Raw genomic sequence first — 19750 nt, 5'->3', positions numbered from 1 at the left:
ACAAAAAGTGGAGTTTGTTCTCTAGAAATATATCTATGATTTGTAACAGTACTAATGATGAAAGCGGTAAACTTATATTTATCATGTAGTTCCAACCCAAGTATTAGTTTGGGTTTTTGCCAGAAAAAAAAAAAAAGAAAAAAAAAAACAAAAAAAAACTCGTTTGCTTTAGAGAACAATTGCGGTTTTTTGCATGATTCCCTCACTGCTGTGCTCCCATTAATGGGGCCACTCTTGTGATAGCAGCAGTATTGCTTCTAAAAATGTGATGATCTGCTGCAGATAGAAACATATTTTTCTGCATAAGGAATTGACTGCAACTACAGTTGTGTGAGTACATCTCACAAAGTTACCAGGCCTTCATAGAGCCACTTTTGGTCTGAACTTGCAAGGTCTTTGAAGGTAACAAACTCTGAAGTAAATTAATATAATGTAATAATGGAGAAAATTTGCAAATAAAATAAATTTTAAATAAATAAAAAAAATTTTGATTATCCGTGCATTTGTCTGAAATCATAGTACACAGAGCAAGTGCATAGAATCAAATATCTCAGTTTGGAACCAGATTTGCTACCGTTGCTATTTATGCATTTTGGTCAAATGATCAGTTTAGACTATCTTCAGCATTCATAGGATGGAAAACACTTTCAACAGAAAAAAATAATCACTTATTACCACAATTTGTCATCTCTAATGTAAAGTGAGTGGTGGAAATGCAGTATTTCAAGCTGTGTCCACTTTGCTGGTTTCAGTGTTGTTCTCCCTAATTATTCATATCTTCTTTGTTTTCTTTCCATGTTTTGATGTCTTTGCTTTTTTACTCTGACTTCCAACATTACTTCTTATCTTTTTTCTTCCTCTCAAACACCTTTTTTTCCACATGGATTTTGTGATATTTCAACAAGATACAGTTCTGAAATGATTCCTGTATACTGGTCTCCATCCAGTTTGATCTCAAATGATTGATTATAGCAGTCCCAAGGGTATAACAGAGAATATGCTCTATGGGTATGATTAAAGACAGAGCCTGTAATTCCCAATGCATAACATTCCAAAAAATAGAAAAAATAAAACTTGGAGAAATTCTTTGTAAACTGTTGCTCCAAATAATGTTTAGTCAGGGGTGGAAATTATTTCCAAAGCCACCAAGTCAATGGGCATTTTTCTTTAAATTTCTTTGGCCTTTGAAAAAATTCACCATTTGGGTCTTTGAACAAAGGTACAAATAAATGTACTTGATTAGGGATCTGATATCAAAGGGATCATCTTTGTCCTGGGTGGTCTTTGTCCTTATTTTCCATCATAAGCAATTAATCCATCATAGTGTACATGTCTTATGAGATGTTCTGCCTTAAAAGCAGAGTCATTGAAAAAGTACTCAAACTCAAAACATCATCTAAAACTACAGTTATCTGTAAAAGGCTAAGTGGAAGATTTGGAACAAAATAGCTCCTGGGTTAGAATCTTGTATGCTGTATTAACCTTGAGCAAAATTTTAAGCAGTGCAGGTACTTAACCTACAAGGAAAATTTCATAATGGGAATACTGAGGTACCTGTGGCTATAACCAGCAATACGGGGCCCCAGTATAATATTTCATTTACATTTCTTACAAAGCAATTTTTGTCAATCTTCCTGCATGAATGAAAAATCTCATCCCATAGTCTCCAATTCACTACCCTCATGATCTCATAAAAAGGTCTTTTAACCACTGCTGTGATTTTCAAGTGGAAATAATAAAATGGCAAGAGTTAAATATTAATATTCAGTTCTTACTCTGTGCTTTTCTTTGATACCAATTACAACTTGAACTTCACCTAACTCAAAAAGACTGCAGACTTCTCTCAATTAGCAGTAATAGGATTAATACATAGCTTTGGAATTGAAGATTTAAATAGCAAAAAAAAAACCAAAAAAATCTTGGCAAATGTACACTACATGTACCAAATTAATCTCAAAATAAATATGCAGCCTTGGGTGAAATAAGTGGAATGTGGAATGCTAGAGATGTGAGGGTTATTGTGGTTTTTCTGCTCTCTTGACTACCTCTGCAGGTAGCATTGCTTTGAAGAGTATCATGGCTGCAGAACAACAGTACCTTTTCTTCCTTATGTTTATGGCCCCTAGAAAGTTGCTGCAATTACCACAGGTATTCTCCTTTGTACAGCACCAAAGCTATTTTTTGTTTATTAGACTTTTCTCCATCACCACTTTTTATGGTTCTCAGCTTTGTGAGTTTTAAGCAATCTCACAGATTCATTGCATTTAAGTAGCTGTCTCCTGAGAAAGGATAAAATATTAGGTGAAAAGTGTTAGATGGACAGAAGTCTATACTACAGAGTGAACAGCAGGCAACTGAATTTATGGAACGTAATTCCTGGATTTCTTTACTCATGTTGAGTTGTTTGTGGTTTGTTTTGTATTTGCATTTGATGGTCCATGATTGACTTCATTCTCCCTGCATTTTGAGTAACTACCTCTACATTGTATGATACAGTGGCCCAAACTGAAGATGACCCTGTTTTAAGATGTACATTTGATGTCTGAAAAAAAATTGTAATATCCTAAAATTCCCTGTCAAATCAAAAAATTCTGACATCAGTTATAAAGAGCTGTTTATATTCTTTTCTCAGAGGAAAATATGAGATACTTAATCATGTTTTGCTGATCAAAGCTCATACAGCAGAACATTTGAAGTGTAACTAAACCAATACAGAACCAGTTGTGAGTCAGGACAGATGGAAGTTACAAGTTTAGTTTTTTGTTTCCTTCCAACTAGTGGAGAAATCAATACCAAGGTTGACCACAGGTTTCTGTTGACAATAACCATGTGCTTAAATTCTGGGAAAATGAACTTCAGGAAATACCAGAGAATGACTAAGGGCCCCTTTTGAAAATAATACAGGAAGATGCTACACAGGTTTGAAATGAGCATAAGTTGTTGCATATTTAAGAAGTACCTTCCTGGGTAAAGTTGAGGTTTGCTTTATACTTCAGTTAACTAAGAAAAAATTTTCCTGGAAGTTACTGGAAGTTAATATAGCAGCAATCATTATGGGGAAAGACTGTAGTCAAGATCACAGCAGAAATCAACAAGTGTTTAGAATAAAAGGAGCAGAAACACCATGATGGGAAAAGTGTGAGATCTCCTAAATCTTATTGGTGTCACACTCTCTTGTTTTGCTGGACTTTCAGGTAACCACAGATAAAACATTATATCTTGACACTATTGCAATCATATTTCAGTTTTCAACTATCTATAGAGGATATCTGGAGCTTCCATTCATTTTGATATGTTTGTCTCTCACTCCAACAAAAGAAGTTGACCCAAAATCAATTGATCTATACATTTTAATGATTCAATCTTTTATTTGTAGCTCAAACTTTTAATGTCCCACCTACAAAAAAAATTACTTTCCCAAGTTTTGAAGTGCTGGTCTCCACAAGTTCTAGACTTTTGCTCAGAAATGAATAATGCATGGAAGCTAATTCAATTATAACATGACTATTAATTAACCTAATCTTGTTTGGTACTGCTCAGAAAACAGACAGGATCATCTGTAGTAAACATGCTGAACTTTGGGAGATGGCTGGAAAAATTCTTGAAAGAATAGATGGGATGCATTGGCACTAGGCCTAGGCTAGTAAATGGCAGCTGAGATAAGCAAAATTCTCCCTCTACACAGATGGATCGCAACATGGCCCAGAGGTGTCCAGCTTAGCCAAAATGATAATTTCACTTAATTCTTCCTATAGTTTGATTTAAAATTTCCCTAATTTCACCTTTATAAAGCAGAGAATCACCTAACAACATTTTCTGATGTGTCCAGATACAGAAATGGCCAACACATGAAAAATATGGATGGAGGAGTTGATCTGGACAGGATAGAAACCAATAAACTGCACTTTGGTGAGGAGCAGAGAAGGATGGGATGAACATGCAGGCTCTAGCCATTTAGAGATGGTTGTCATTCTTTACAAAGATTAAGGACTTGTAGCTTTGCATTCCTGCATTAATCCAAAGGCCAGCCAATGTACAAGCTGCCAGAGTATAGACTTCCAGACACTGCACTTTTGATCAGAGCCTTGAGCAAAATGAATTGCCATTTCCACACTGCCTTTTTCTGTCTTTACTCTGTGAACATTAATGGTAGATATACAAAGTTGACTTTAAATTTCTCTAGAAAACATTTGAGAGCAAAAAAGAACAATAATAAGCACAGTTGAAGGAGACTCTCTTGTGCGGCCAGCGGTCAGTTTACTTGCATATTGAAGGAATATAACTTTATGAATCCTTTTCAAACTAAGAAAACTCTTACAGTTAAAGGTAAGAGTCATGCACATATAATTTGCTTAAGAAGATCTACACATTTCAGAGCAAACTTAAGGCCCACAGAATAGTGAATGAAGGCTTTTTAATTCTAAATATCTTCATATTGTTGTAAAGAAAACAAATAATCCTGATTTTCCTAGGGAGGTACAGGAACAATACACATTACAGGGAATTTTAGCCTACCATCCAGTAGTTTACATAATTTTTTATAAAATTTAGAGTTGGTTTGAAGTCATAAGTAAATGAACTGTTGTTAAACTTCTAACTTTTTCCCTGTTATGTCCAGGTCTGATCTATGCCATCAGTTCTCACTTCTATGACTAATATAAAATTCAGACACAATTTCCAGTTAGAAAGAAAACTATTTCTGCCATGTCTTCTTCCCTTATTTTTAACTCAGTGACAATTCTGATATCCAAAGTGGCAACTAATTGCCTTGACAATTAAATAGTATTGCCACAGTACAGCCTTTATGCATTGGTCCCAATAAATGTCAGATGAAGCTCAACTACTCACTTCAGCAGATGCTAATTTAAGCTGAGCTATTCAGAGGGAGAATTTTTGCTTTAAATAAGATTAATCTCAGAAATTAAGCGTAGGATTCCCTCTTATAAAAAAGGCCATTGGTTATTCATTAAATCTGAATTACTGGTTTAACAAACACTTGTATAAGTATCATTAATACTATCTGTTATATAATTACTAATGTGGTGTATAATACTTAATATCTCAGTCAGGTCTCTTCAAAATTCAATTACTATAGCTCTTGTCATGGAGACTAGCACTGCTCTTTTAAAGCTCCTTTTTTTCCCTAGTGACCCTTCAGCTTGACTACTTCGTCCTTGGCTGCCATTTGTCAGTTCAGGAATAGTATGACTGTCAAGTGTAGATTAATACTGGAATCCTAACTCCCATCATGGTCCTCACCTTTCCACTGAAGTCAGTAGGAAGCTGAGAATCCTGTTATGCTTTTAATCCTGGCCCAGCATTTCAAAAAATGCTGATCTCTTTCCAAGTTTGTGGAGTTTCTCTTTGCTGCAGCTGACAAGAAACTGAGTCTCCTTTCATTACCACTGGAAAAGCCTGAACACCCTCAAGGTAGAGATAGCAGTGTTTGCACCATTGTTCTCTACTTTCCAGTTGCAAAGTCTTTGTTAATTCTGTTTGGGAAAAAAAAGGGGGGAAAAAAAAGCTTATCTCTTGCAAATGGGTTCCTCCCCTGTCTGCACCACCCATTGAGCAGCACAGGGTTGTCAAAAAAAAGTTTTACAGGACCCTCTCAAGCTATAATTTCATTCATAAAATTGATACGCTTAGGCATGATGGTGGACACTGAGCCCAGAAGTTACAAAAGAGTTCATATTTTTGTTATTGAAACCTTTGACAACTAGAAGAATGCAGCTGTTTGCAAAATGCTGATTCTGAATTGTCCCAAGACCCTGTAACTTCCAAGCCTCAGTGAGGGACAGCATTCATAGGCATAGGCTAAAATTGTGCCAGGGACTCTTCTAGCAGCAGGACTGCCTGGACTTGTCCTAGACATAGCTAAATGTACAAGTGTGGATAGACAGCTCACTACTGCTCAGGGTTCTGAGCTGAGAATGCATGGGAAGAAATCAGGACACCCTGTGATTGAACCATGACTGGGTCTCTTCTTACATCTGTCTTCCACACTTTGCCTCCTTCATATCAAGAATCACAGCAGACTTTAAAAAGAACCACCCTTACAATAGACAGCTTCAAGTCTTTGAGAGGCTGTTACCTGCAATTCTAATTTTGAGACAAAAACCAAATTTTGATTCAGCATTAATGCTCTCTCCAACTACTGAAAGCAATGGAGCTGCTGAACATACTCCTTGAATTGCAGTTACATCAGTGATTTCCATACCAAGGAATTATCACACAGAAGTAGGTTAACAGCTGCACTCAGATGTGTAGAGGTGTGTGCAAGAATAGACATAGAAAAAATAAAAATGTCTAAAAAAAAGAAAAAATTATGAGGTATATGGGAGAAAGAATAGAGACTGTGGACTTTAGACACTGTAAGGTTAAAAAAATGAAGTCTGTGAAGTGTGAGAAAGAGAAGAAGATATATTATGAAAGTCTACAAAATAATGAGTGAGCCTGAGGATCTTACACAGATCTCTCTATTTATTTCCCACTTACTCCTCTCTTTTGGTCTCCATTCTGCTCCTCCTCTTTCTAGCTCTTCCAAATTGCATTTTGTTCTTTTTCCCAATTCCCTTTTCCCTGTTATTTATGAACCCCTTCACATAATTTTCCACCCTTCCTCTTTTCTATATACTTCTCATGACAGAAATAGTAATACAAAATCTAAGTATTTTCTTAATGTTAATAAATGTAAGTATTATTTAAAAAAATAAAAATATTATAGTGCATAGAACTAGAAAATAACATATTTTAAGTGACTGCCATGAAAAACTGCAGAGACAGACAGCCCTGCTGCCACAAACTGCTTCAGCAAAAAGTCTAGGAAGACTTAAGCATAACAACCTCAATTACTATACTGTGGTAATTTAACATAAAATTAAATTTTAACCCTCAAGCATCATCGCATAAGCTAATTCAAAGTGGAATCAAGAAATTTTGAGAATTCTTTACTTTCTCTGAAGCAAAAAAACATAGACATGGAATGCATTTGGCTGTTTATGACAAAATGCAGATGCCTACATCCAAGCTAATTATCTGGATTTTTTTTTCAGTCAACAGGGAGAAAAACATCACTTGGAGGGTACAATCTGTCTTACTTCAAAGTACACGCCTAAGATAAACCAGATAAATTGGATCTTAAATGGGTCCACTTGCCCCACTGGCTACAAAAATCGCTAAGGCATCTAATTCAGATGTAGGCACCTGTTCTGGAGATGGGCAAGAGCCCAGTGAAGGTATTCTGAAACAGATGATTTAGCTTTATGGACAGCTGATCTATTCTAGTTTAAGTATTCTTGAGTTTCTGTGTGCTGCTACTACGTCCCTTACACAGCAGTTGTGGCCTGGAGCAAAGCCCAGTAGTGGTATTAGAGAGCCCATGGAGGCAGATGGGATATGTACAAGGATCTGAAGGGGTTCTTCTCGGACATTGGCTGCATATTCAGGTTTTAAATAATATATTTTTGGTGGGAGAAGTAAAAAACTGTTGTTCTCTTCTCCCTTTCACAGTGTCTCCTAATCTGTCAAAAATCCTTCCAACTGGGTGCCAATCCACCATAAAAACATACCAGCTTAAGAAAGGGTTTACATTATTGTATGAAGTGTGGGAGTTGCTGCAATCAAGAGAGCACATCTAAAAAAGAAACTGGAAAAATGCCAGTGTGGCAAACACTGCGTAAATGAGACTCCCTATATGGGAGATATAAGGCAGGCAGCACAGGACATCAAAGGTATTTGTGACTTTCAGAATACTTTTTAAAAGCCATTACTTCCCTCCTAGCAATGTCTGGACTGAACTTGTTCTGTCTTTAATTACAAAATTTTCCTGCAGAAAGGTTTCAAAAGAGAAAGCATTAAAATTAAGTCCCAGCAGCCTAAAATGATTATTTCCAAAAGAAATATAGCCATTTATAGACAGTGTTTCTTGTTATGTTATGTTTGTGAGAAGCTTATCTTCAAGCTTCATTAGTGTCCCAGGTCACTGCAACAATATTATTCTTCCTAGCCACTCATTGAGAAAATAATAGTAGAGTGGGGATTTTAAAGTGTTAACAGGCAGACTCTTATGCAGAGCTTTTCCCAGTATATGCAGTAAAACATTACTCTTATGTTTATACTCATTACTCAGGTACCTGAAATCAGCTTCCAATCTGTGTGTGGCATACCTTTGCTGTATATATTGGAGTATGTTCTCAATGTTTTGGTATGTCTTAGCTGTTGAGGGATTTTTCTGCAGGTTGCCTTTAAATTTCATTTTAAGTTAAACTAGTTAAACAGATAATGCTCCCAAAATCTTTCACGATAATTTAGATCTTTTTTGTACTTCAATGATTTACCAGTCTCTGGCTAGTCCTCATCTTCCTACCAGCTTCCTACTGGATCTGTGGTGGTATGAATTGGCACAGCATCCAGCAATGGTCAGATCAGCCCCAAATATACAGCTAAACCAATATCCCTAGTCCTACTGAATTAATTTATTTATACATATTTTTATATGGAAATTCAGTTTATTATTTTGCTGCAATGCTGCTCATTTCCAGTTGATCCAGGTCTGTGACTCATGTCTTTGAGAAAGTTACAGTTTTCAGCATAAAGAACCCCAAGAAGAAATGGCCTCAAGTTGTTCTAGGGGTTGTGCATCAGACAAATTTCTATGCAGAAAGTGCTGTCAAGCAGTGGAACAGACTGCCCAGGGAGTGGCAAAGTCACCATTCCTGGAGGCATCTAGAAAAGGCGTAGGTGCAGCACTTAGACACAGGGTTTAGTGGTGGACTTGGCAGTGTTAGGTTAACAGTGGACTTGATGTTTTTTAAGGTCTTTTCCAAGCTAAACTGTTCTATTCTATTCCATTTGATTCTATCTTGTTGGTTTGTTTTAACTGATTGTTTGAAGAAAAAAAAAAACACTAAAATTTCCACCAAAACTAATATTGCACAAAAACCAGTCCTAGAGAAAACAATTTTTCCTTCAAGGGAATATCTAAGGTGAACTTTCACTACTATAGTGGAACACTCATGTTGAAAGGGCAACAGGGTGTAAACCTTTGCCCAGTGACTGATGAATGGCATTCCTCATAAAATATTTCCTTTCACCTTATCAGGCATTCATTCAAGAGCAGAAGCCACTTTTTGAGTTACAAATGGCATCCTACTTTCATCAGCATTTTTTTTCAGAATCTTCAATCAGTGTTTGCTACAGCCAATGCTTCTTACTTTATAGAGCTTACAAATACTGCAGGGAAAAATCTGGTGGCTCTTTTACTGCCTTGAGTATTTCTATAGGTTAACCTGGCTTCCTGGAGAACACAGATGACTTCCCTTGATCAACGCAGAAATTAATCTGACTCAAGATTTTGCGTCACAAAGAGAGGTCTCAGTCTTCAAACTCTTTCTTGGGCCTTTGCTACTGTTTTTAAAGTACCAAACTAACCCTTTCCTGCTACTTCCCAAACCCTTGATCTCAAAGACAGCTTCAATGGCATTCTATGGTAAATCTTCACTCAAAATGGATTCCCCATCAGTGCTCACTCTGGGCAATGAAAAACTGCTTTAAGATATTTTTATCACTTGACTGCCATGCCAACATGCTACATCTGACACAAGAACTTCTGGGCGAAGAAAATTTCATACCTGCCAAAAAGTACAAGTCTCCATCCTTACATGTTGTTAACCCCAAGATCTCAATTTACATGTTATTGGCCCTCAGAGATTTGTAATCCCTCCATTCTTCTCAACAAATCCCTTTCTCCTTCCAAAGACTTTCCTGAGAAACCTCCAGTAGAAAATTTACTCAGTAGTAATTCTTGCTACAAGGAAATGACAGTGGGTCCTTAACAGCGTGCTGGCACCCCACAAAGGTGGAAAGGAATCATGTCTAGAAGTCAACCTATCTATAGGTATATAACTTAAAACACTGCCACTTAATTATGGATTGGACACAATTTCTTGTCCAAATCCTGAAATCTGCCACGAAAAATACCTCCGATCTCCTGATATTCTTTGAGTTCTTCTGGAGGTGTCCCTTCCTATCTGCCCTGATTTAGGTACAGGAATATTTTTGCTTTCTCTTTTTTTTTCTTTGAGCCTTGCTTTTCAGTAATATGTGACTTTCCACACCTTTTTATCTTTTACTTCTTTATCTTTTTCTCCCCTCTTATTTGTTTTCTCAACATTTTTCCTTAGCCCTTCCAGTTTCCCTATCTCCTATTTCTTTCACGATTTCTCTTTCTTATTCCCCCTTGCTTTAAATTTCCTCAGCCCCCTTTTCTCCATCTTTTCCCACTTCTATTTGCATCATGATTTCCAACCTGCAAAGAAATGCTATCCTCACAGGCTCTGCAGCATCCTTTGATCACCCTCTAGCCTCTGCAAGCCAGCTCCTCCAGCAGTTCCAGTGCTCCTGTTAACCCAGAGAGTCCAACGAGGTTGAGAGGGACTTCTGTCACAGCAGGGACCAGAGGGGGGCTAGCGTTGCCCTGAAAGGTGAAGCTGAGGGGGTCATTTTGCCAAAGAAGAAGAGATTGGCAAGAAAATATGGTGCCAGCCACATGCTGTCTCCTTCATGTTCCCCCAATTAAAGCAGCCTGTAGGGAAAGTAGCATGCCACTGTAGTGCACTGGTGTACTGACCCCTCCGAGTGCTTGTTAGTGCTCACCATACTCAGCATTTCCTCTCCCTGATTGATGGGACGATATGTGTGTGTATGGCAGAGAGCAGATTCATTACAGCACATTAGCCAGACAGGCAGACAAATGCCCACAGGGGCAGAAAAGCTGTAAGGAATAAATAAAAACTTTATTATTTTTCTAAAACTTCTTTTCCCCAGGCTACAGTGAAGAATACTGGAGGAATAGGAGAGTGGAGGGAGCCCAGAAAAGAAAGGGAGTGGTGAGAACTGGAAAGAAAGTTTATTAGCAGTCAAAGAAAGGTTTAAAATATTCATTGTTGGATTCAGAGTTTGAATCTCTATTTATATTTTTATTTTCAGTCCCACTGCAAACTACGAAAAAAAGGTTCAGTGCATCAGATACCAAGTTATCAGAACATTCCTGATGTAACACGTCTGAAATGTCTGAAACCCGGCTGCTCCACTTACTGAAATTCATAATTCCTCAGTTTTAAAAATGAAAAACAAACTAGTACCAGCCTTTATCAACAGCTGCCACCATGTGGTATTTATAATACCACAGTTAATTTCAAATAGAAAGAAATATGGTGGCATCATTCAGTCTGCCCAGTGACAGGTTTTTAGCCTCCACTCAGTAGCTCACAGCTCACAAGAAGTGATGCGGCTGTGAGGCAGCTCTGCACCCCGCATACACTCTGCTAAGGCCAAGGAGTAGACAGCCTGTGCAGAATTGCCCTGGACACCGCAGCCGCTGAGCCAAACCACTTGCCCATCACCAATCCATGGAGATGGGGGACCAGACCGCAGTTCAGAACGGCCCCAGCTTGTCAACAACAGTGCATGAAAAAAGTGTACTCCCAAATGGCTGTTGCCAAAACCTTTTCTGCCAGGCACAGATTTACCAGGGCGCAGCATCCTCTCTGCCTCTGTCATGAGAAGCTGCCTGCTCTGACAAGGGGCAAGGAAGCAACATGGAGCTGCTGGACTCTGTTCTCAAGGCCTGCTGGCTGGATCTTAGCCTGCCTGCTGTCTGGAAGTACATTGTGGTGTTGAAAGAAAACTCCAGAGACATTCCACTATCCAAGAGGAAGATAGAGTGAAATCTGTCAGCCCTGGACCATTAGAGAGTTGATCCAAAGATTAATGATTTAAAGAACATGATTTGAGACAGCACAGGGACAAGACTTAGTTAGTTTAATACCATGGTATTTGCTTGCTTGAGCCCTAGGTTTTGGTTTTTTTTAGAACATTGTAATTCCAGCAGCTTCATCCTCACCTCTCTCCTCATTTCATTTAGGTGCACTCCAAAATGAGCTAAATGTGTTACAATTAATAATAGCTTTTGGCAGATAACACAGCATTCTGAAATCTGCTTTGTAAATATCTACTGGTAGTATAGGTACCTCTGAGATTGCTGGAGCTTTGTCTGATGAAAAGTGTGCTCCCATTGGAAAAAATCCATTGAAGGCAGGATACTGTGAAACTGGCATATGACACTGTGAATAATGTGCATGGGCTTCTTCTCGAGGGTGCTTGTCTGGCCACTTTTGATCCTGTAGCTTTCCTCTGAGCTGAAACTGTAGTCCAGTAAGTGCCTGCAGCATTGCTTTATTTCTTCCTTTCCCACTATTCGCAGAGCTGAAAAAATCACTATAAAACACACATACAAAATAGAAGCAGCAATTTAATTTCTTGAACAATGTACATCTAGTATTGAAAAAAAAAAAACAACTAAACAAAACAAAACAAAATTTCAGTATAAATCCAAATTAATATTATGGTTATTAGGCACCCACAATCCCTAACACAGTACTGGGAAAAAAAAGAAAAAAAAAACAAAAAAAGGAAATAAAAAAAGAAAAGATAAGAAGAAACAGTTGGCATTCAGTTAACAATCATGTTTGGAGGTTTGTGACTGACTTTGTTATTCCAAGGGAAGCCAGGTACCAGGCTCTTGGGATTAGGTACAAAGGCAAGAAAAAAGTGGACACGTATGAATCTCAAAGGTGACTGCTGGGTTAATAAAACAGTCTGTTTTCTGTTCACCCACTCTTCCTCTCAGTGTGCAAGTACATTAAAATATGTCAAAAGGAAAGCCATTTGCTGGGGAAAAATAATTCAGCTAAAAGTCAAAATTTCCAGCTGGTGTGTTGCCTTAGTGTGTGCAAGTGCGCTAACAAAGTGACCCACACATCTCACTGGATGAAAGTTGGTATCCTCATTAAAGTAGAAACAAACACTTGAAAACAGGAACAACTGCCAGTTAAAAAAAGGACCACAATTGAAATGAGAAGCCTTCATTTTTCCCCATTCTGCTTCCCACTCGCTCTATAGCAGATACTATATATATATATATATTTAAGCAACTGCTGAAAAATAATGAAAGAAAAACTGATTTTGTATGCAGTAACCATTCCCATTTGCTGGAGGAATTGCATTGCTAACAACCATCCACATTATCATCATGTGTTTAGAAGAAGAAATATTCTCACAGTCCAGTTTCTAAACTGCCACATACAACACAACGGTTGGTTCCTGCAAAGAGTCACCCTTTCAAAAGTGAGTAGCTCTGGGGAAGAAAACTTTGTATCAGAATTGCTCACACTAGAAAGTGATTGTAGGATCAACCTCCAACCCCTTAAAATAAAAGCACGTTTATAGTGGCATATACTGCCTTTGCCCCAGGAAGCACAATGAGACTTGAACACAATCACTAATTCACTGCAGTGTGAACATTTCATGTAATATGAACTGCACGAGACATTAGATCTTCCTTGGCCCAGGCCCTGACAGAAAGCATTATTAGATAAACAGAAAGCAAAATGAGGGAAGTGGTACACCACAGTGTCAGCAGCCTTTTGTTTATTGATGACATGATTTTCCCTGGGGGTGAAAAGAAAAATAAAAAAAGGAGTAAAGATGTATTCCAAATCTCTAATGACCTCAGCAGAGTTTATTATATGAATCACAGAATCCCTTCATGGGTGAGTTTGGGAAGACCTCTGGGGATCATCTAGTCCAACTGCCCCACTCAAAGCAGGATCAGCCACAGTATGTTGCTCAGGGCTGTGTTCAATTTCAAATATCATCAAGGACAGAGATTACACAGCCTCCCCAAGCAAGCTATTCTAGTTTTTGATCAAGTATACACCAAAAAATATATTTCTTATGAGGAATTGAAATTTCACCCATTTCAGTTTGCGCCTATTGCCTCTTAGCCTATCATTGGGCACCACTAAGACCCTAGCTCCACCTTTTTTTCCTTCCCATCCAGTAGGTGTTTACACACATGAAGGTCATCCTGGGCCTTCTGTTCTCCAGGCTGAACAATGGAAGCTCTCTCACCCTTTCCTAACTCACAAGTTCCAAGCCCTTCAGCATCTTTGTGGCCCCTTGTTGACTCCAGTAGATCCATGTCCCTTTCGTACTAGGCAGCTCAGAACTGGAGCAGCACTCCAGCTGGAGCCTCTCCAGTGCTGGGAGGAAAAGGATCACCTTCACAGATATATTTTATGAAAATCCTTTTGCCAGGATTTTCTTCTGAGAAGCTGAGAGGCCTCAGGAACCAATGTAAACAATGACTATCTGCTGCTGTGGAATGCAACAGGTGGACCTATGATTGGTCCCATGGGGGTGTTTCTAATTAATAACCAATCAAAGTCCAGCTGTCCAGACTGTCTTGGTCAGTCACAAGCCTTTGTTATTCATTCCATTCTATTCCTGTCTCACCTCCTGATGATTCCTTTCTCTCTGTTCTTTTAGTATAGTTTTAGTTTAGCATATTTAATATAATATATATCATAATATAATAAACCAGCCTTCTGAAACATGGAGTCAAGATTCTGCATCTCTTCCTGAGTCCTGCATGCCCGAAAATGCTACAATCACCCTTTATGCAGTTATGCAGTGTGGTTTCTGATGCACCCAAGGAGAGGCTGTTGGACTTTCTTATATGGGCTCATAGCCCACCAGAGGTTCCAGGACCTTCTCTGCAAAGCTGTTTCCCAGATAGCCACAGACAGAACAAGGATCTGGCTTTTTCTTTCAGTGCACCTTCAGTTAAGGCTGTGATGTTACATACATCACAAAAACTACAGCACTGCTTCTCACAGCAGCCTCTTCTAATAGACATAAGCAAGAGAGAAAGCTGAGGAACAGTCTAGCTAACACATCTGTGCTGATTCAAAAATAAAATGAAAAAAGGTTCTATATCTCCTAACTACTGATGTCATTCCTTAGCCACAGAGTTCTTCCGTACACAGGCTTTGATCCATTGTGCCTGCATTATTTACCAGCTCTACAGGTACTGACAGCATAGTCAGTTCCAGACTAAAGCTCAGCAAAAACTGAAGGCTTCCCATGTGCCCAGAAAGTCCCCTTGCTCTTATCAGGCTGCCTTAACCATGGGACCGGCTGGTGCTGCTTCCCAGCTGTTCTGCACTGTGAATCATTTCTCTTCCTTACCTCCCTGGCCCTCTCTCCTATTTTGGAGAGACTACTTTCTCTCTCTCTTTGGAGAGACTACTATTCAATGTGAATACCTGTAAAGTTCTGAAATATGAAAAATGAGAAGGTTGCTGTACCTGCCCCTTCCTGGTCGCCACAGTCTTATCATGCCTGTTTGGTGGTCACATTTGCATACTAAAAACCTCATCTTGCAGTCCTTTTGCAAACTAAACTCCCCATTGACTGATATGTCTTTGTATTAAAAAATTTACTGGATATGCAGAGCAGCAGTTCTGAACAAAGGAATTTAGTCATTTTTCTTTTAGTTTTCCCTTCCAAAAATGCCCTAAGGCAGTCATCTATTTCAGTCAATGGAAGGCTGAAAATGTTCAATCAAAAAAAAATCTATTTTTGCGCAATAGAAACATAAAAGACATCTAAAAGCCGCAAATATTATTTTTGTACACATTGAGGACCAGACGTCTTCACATTTCATTGACCTTTTTGTTAACTCTTTACTTGCCAACTTTTTGGCTGGAGCTACTTTTGACAGTGAAGGAATATGTGTTTATTAAGGAATACTTACTTATGATCTTTTAGTTACATTATTGGGGAAAGAGGAGGACAGTTACATACACAAATGTTAAGTATAAAAGACATACAGGAACTTCAAACATTCTTCCATTTATAAAATATTCATTTATCTGTGCAATTTTGCAATTAAAAAAAAATAAAAGGTAAAATAATATTTTGAAACTGAAATCCAACCTAACTTACATGGTTTGCACAATATCTTACAAGTAGCCAAACAACGTAAATAGTAAATCCTAATAATTTCTACAGTAATTTCAAATGCAATTTGCTTTTTTCAGAAGTGATTAAGCAGTGCCAGGAAATTTTTAAAAAATCATGCAATATCTTTTTCTTTTATTCTTCATAGTTTTGGGCTTTCAAAATTTTCTGGTCAGACCATCAATTCAAAGAATTCCAATGGAAACAAAAAAAAATTTGAAAGTTCTGTTAAAATTAAAGCTACATATAAACTATTTCAAAGCAAAAAGTATCATAAGAATTTTGCATGAAGGTTAGGTTCAAGTGAAAGGTAAATATACACTGGCTTGGAAATATTCAGATATAATCCACTACAGACTTAACTCCAATCTGTAGCAATGGCAACCAATAAATATGTATTTATGTTGGTAGCATTTTAGCTCTTGCCACTCCAGGAAAAATAAATTTATGTTTAAAAATTCAATACACATTATGTAATTCAAATTCTGGCTGCTTTTTTAATTTTTTTAATTTCCAGTTTCAGTAAAATATAAGATTCAGGAATTCTAAAAAAGAAAATATTCTTTACACTCTACAAAGGGCATAGGGAAATAAATAGGATGAGTTCAAATACTAAGTGATGAAAATAATGGGCAAGTTGGCTTTCTTGAGAACTGGAAAGATAATTCACGACAACAGATTTTCAGCAATGTGGAAAAGGTATTTTGGTGCAATAAAAGACAGGAATGAGAACTGGTCAGACAGATGCATTAAGTTAAAAGGGGGGACACTAAGGAGATTTGGAAATACAAATCCTGATGCACATAATGACTCAAACAAAAGCCCTGCTGTAGAACGCTAAACCTAAGAACCACACCTAGAATAATCTAATGAGCAATACATACCTTTAGAATAATGTAATGAGCAATACATACCTTCTTGAGCAGCCTATACCAGAAAGATTAATAAGTGGAAGGAAATTAAATGAAAGTAAAGAGTAAGTATTAATAAAGGACTTAGGATCTGACCTATGAAGAAAGCCGAAAAGAATTATATGATAAATGCTCACAACCTATATATTAACATCTGTAATTCTAACATATATGTACTTTTAACATATATATTATATATACAATATATAATACATATAATAAAATATATAATATATAAAATATAGTATATATTTTAAAATATATATTAAAATCATGCATGCCAAGAAAGAAACAACTATTACAGGAAGAAAATAAGTTATTCTTGTAATTATGGTGATATTAGGAATATTAAGTAGAATATCACAACAGTTATTCACTGAAAATATGGAAAAAACAGGGATATATTTTTCCCAAGTAAAAAAAAAAGTGATTTAATCCCCATCACTTGATTTGTTTAAATTGAGACTTGGCAGAACATTTGTGAAGTTATTGTACAGTAGGTCATGATCCTGTATTGGCAGGGGATGGACAAAATGACCTAGCAGGTCTTTTCCCTCTCAATCTTCTTTGATTCTAAAAGGCTCTGAGTCAGATGCTTCCATCATTTGTCTACAAGATCAGCAGAGCTAGAGCTACAACAGGGAGACCAGTAAGGGTGAGGTTGAATGTAGACTGGCTAATAAAAATATCAGAAGCCCATAAAAGTCAAGAAATTCTTTCTCTTTTACTGTTCTAAATATATAAGTATCTTCTTTTCAGGGTTCAGTGTGAATGACTGCACAGAAAACTAAATTTTAAGACATTGAAAAGCAAAATGCAGAGGGATCAGGCTGGAGTAGCAGCAAAGAAAATGTGCAGTCCCCTACCATCTGCTTTTTGAAAATGCAAGTCTCAAAGGTAAGGGAGTAGCAGGGTTTCATGCACAAACTTTTTGTCTTGATTACCATTCTCATAGAAACAAGTTTTTGAATAAAATCTCCTACAATAGTTTCATTGATGCCTATCTGTGCTATTTCCAGTTTTTCTTTATAAGTATTAGAAAATAATGTTTGAGAAATAACCTAGAACCAAAGAAAGCTATTTCATTTGAGGATGTTCAGGAAAAACCTGGTGACCCTGGTGACAATTAGGGTTTCTTGTACTGAAAGCACAGTAGGTGCTTTCAGGAGGTGGTGACACACAATAGCAACCACTGGTTGTAAAGACCTGTTGTGGCCAGGGTCTTTTGTGAACACAGAGTCTGAGCACATCCCTGGAGTTCCCTGAGGGCTTCCTACCTCCACTCCAGGTCAGAAGTGTGTTGAACTGCATTGGGTGTCAGGCTTAGAGCATGTGAATGGGATAGCTAAATATTACTGCTTACATCCCCACTAACATTGTGTGTCACTTCTTCAGAAGGGTCCAGCCTAGTCCACAAGTGTAAAAAGACATAAAGGGCAGTATCAGTAAGTCTCCAGCCAATGACAGTCAGAAATGGGGGTGTCTGTGCATGTGGCCACCCTATTTTGCCTCCTTCAGAGGCTGAAGAGAAAGCCCTGTGATTTGCTGTTAGCTTCATCAGAGGTCACTTATTCCATTCATATGAGGAAACAGAGTGAGGAGAGAACATGGAAAGGAGCACATGGGATAAAATAACAAAGTCTTCTGTAAGGTAACACCTACCTTTCCTCTTTTCCAATGCATAACAACTAGATATTGTCATCTTTTTATTATTATTTTAATGAGAAATAGCCTATACTCACTTATATTCTATGACACTGTTAGTTTTAACTTTTGGCCATGCTTTTTGAATGTGGGCATGCACACTCATGTAAGCACAAGTATATTTTCTACCTAAACTAAAATGCATCAATCTACAATCTAATTTTATTAGCTAATATATCCTTGTGGTGTAATTCTGAGGAGAGTCTTTATGTAACACTGTTTATGCCTTTTGGAAGGGCATGTGCTCTTCAGTTAGCAAGGGGGTTTGAAAATTCCTCTTCAGTGCATCTTCCTGCCTTCAGCATCAAAGGCAGATGCAAGAATACAGGATATAAAATCCCAATAATTCATTAAATTAATATTTTAACACAATAACACACATCAGAGACTATAATACAATTAACAGAGAACCTTGAATCATCAGCTCTAGATGTCCTCAGCTGTCACAGCATTTTCCAGTTTGGAAGGTGTTCCTTACAGTATTTGTCCCAGGGTCCTTAATATTAATCCATTCACCAGATTGGTGAGGGAGTATTTTTTGGTTTTTGAACCAAAGACCATTCAATTTCTTATTCTTAAAAAACAAACTAAATCACCAATATTTTCTTTTCTAAAAAAAAATAGTATTTTCTCTATTTTTTGTCAATAATAGATCTGCATATGTGGTAATTTTGCAATAATTTGATTAATTACTCCTGGTATCCTACAGATTAGCAACAATCCACAATTCATGACTGCAATACATTGCCTTACAGCGCTCAAAGTGGAAATTAGAACTGCACATGGCCAATTAGTATATTCAAATGCTGATTAGTACTGTCAATTTTGTTAATGAAAACATTAGGGACTATGAATAGGCATCTCTTTAAAAATAATACATTTGCCATAAATAATCAGTCTGGATATTGATACAGAATGTGTAGTTTGATTTGAAAAGTTACTTTTCAGCATGGGACAACTCCGTTTATATGCCAAGATTTAGGTTTTCCAGCTCACAGAGCCAAAACCAGATGTAATAATTACCAGCACAATGGCAACTCTTCCATGTGAGGGCTTCTGGGAGCAGGTGATCCCACTGTGCTGGGCAGCTCGGCCCTGAGGAAGGGGCTCCTAATGGATGGAAACAAATTTCATCGGCAATCTGGAGTCAAGATGAACAATGTAACTTTGCAATTTAGGTGGGGTTCCTTTGTTCCATTTAGATGACCCCACTAATCAAGACAACTAATTGTGTTCAAAAAAGATGAAATCATGAACATTTATAAGAC

General features: G+C 37.5%; 1 protein-coding gene across 2 annotated transcripts in view; it reads right to left on the bottom strand.

Annotated features, from left to right (window-relative positions):
• The window catches only part of TFEC (transcription factor EC), a 130969-nt gene that overhangs the window by 80223 nt on the left and 30996 nt on the right, over nt 1-19750 (bottom strand). For both annotated transcript variants that reach the window (XM_038154411.1, XM_038154412.1), the window contains exon 2: nt 12033-12279. In XM_038154411.1, coding sequence (XP_038010339.1) covers nt 12033-12233 — 201 coding nt within the window. In that variant the 5' untranslated portion in view covers nt 12234-12279. The remainder of the gene's footprint in view (nt 1-12032; nt 12280-19750) is intronic.

Source organism: Motacilla alba, chromosome 1A (genome assembly GCF_015832195.1).
Source record: "Motacilla alba alba isolate MOTALB_02 chromosome 1A, Motacilla_alba_V1.0_pri, whole genome shotgun sequence".
Classification (NCBI taxonomy): Eukaryota; Metazoa; Chordata; class Aves; order Passeriformes; family Motacillidae; genus Motacilla; species Motacilla alba.
This window is presented reverse-complemented; position numbering and strand designations above follow the sequence as displayed.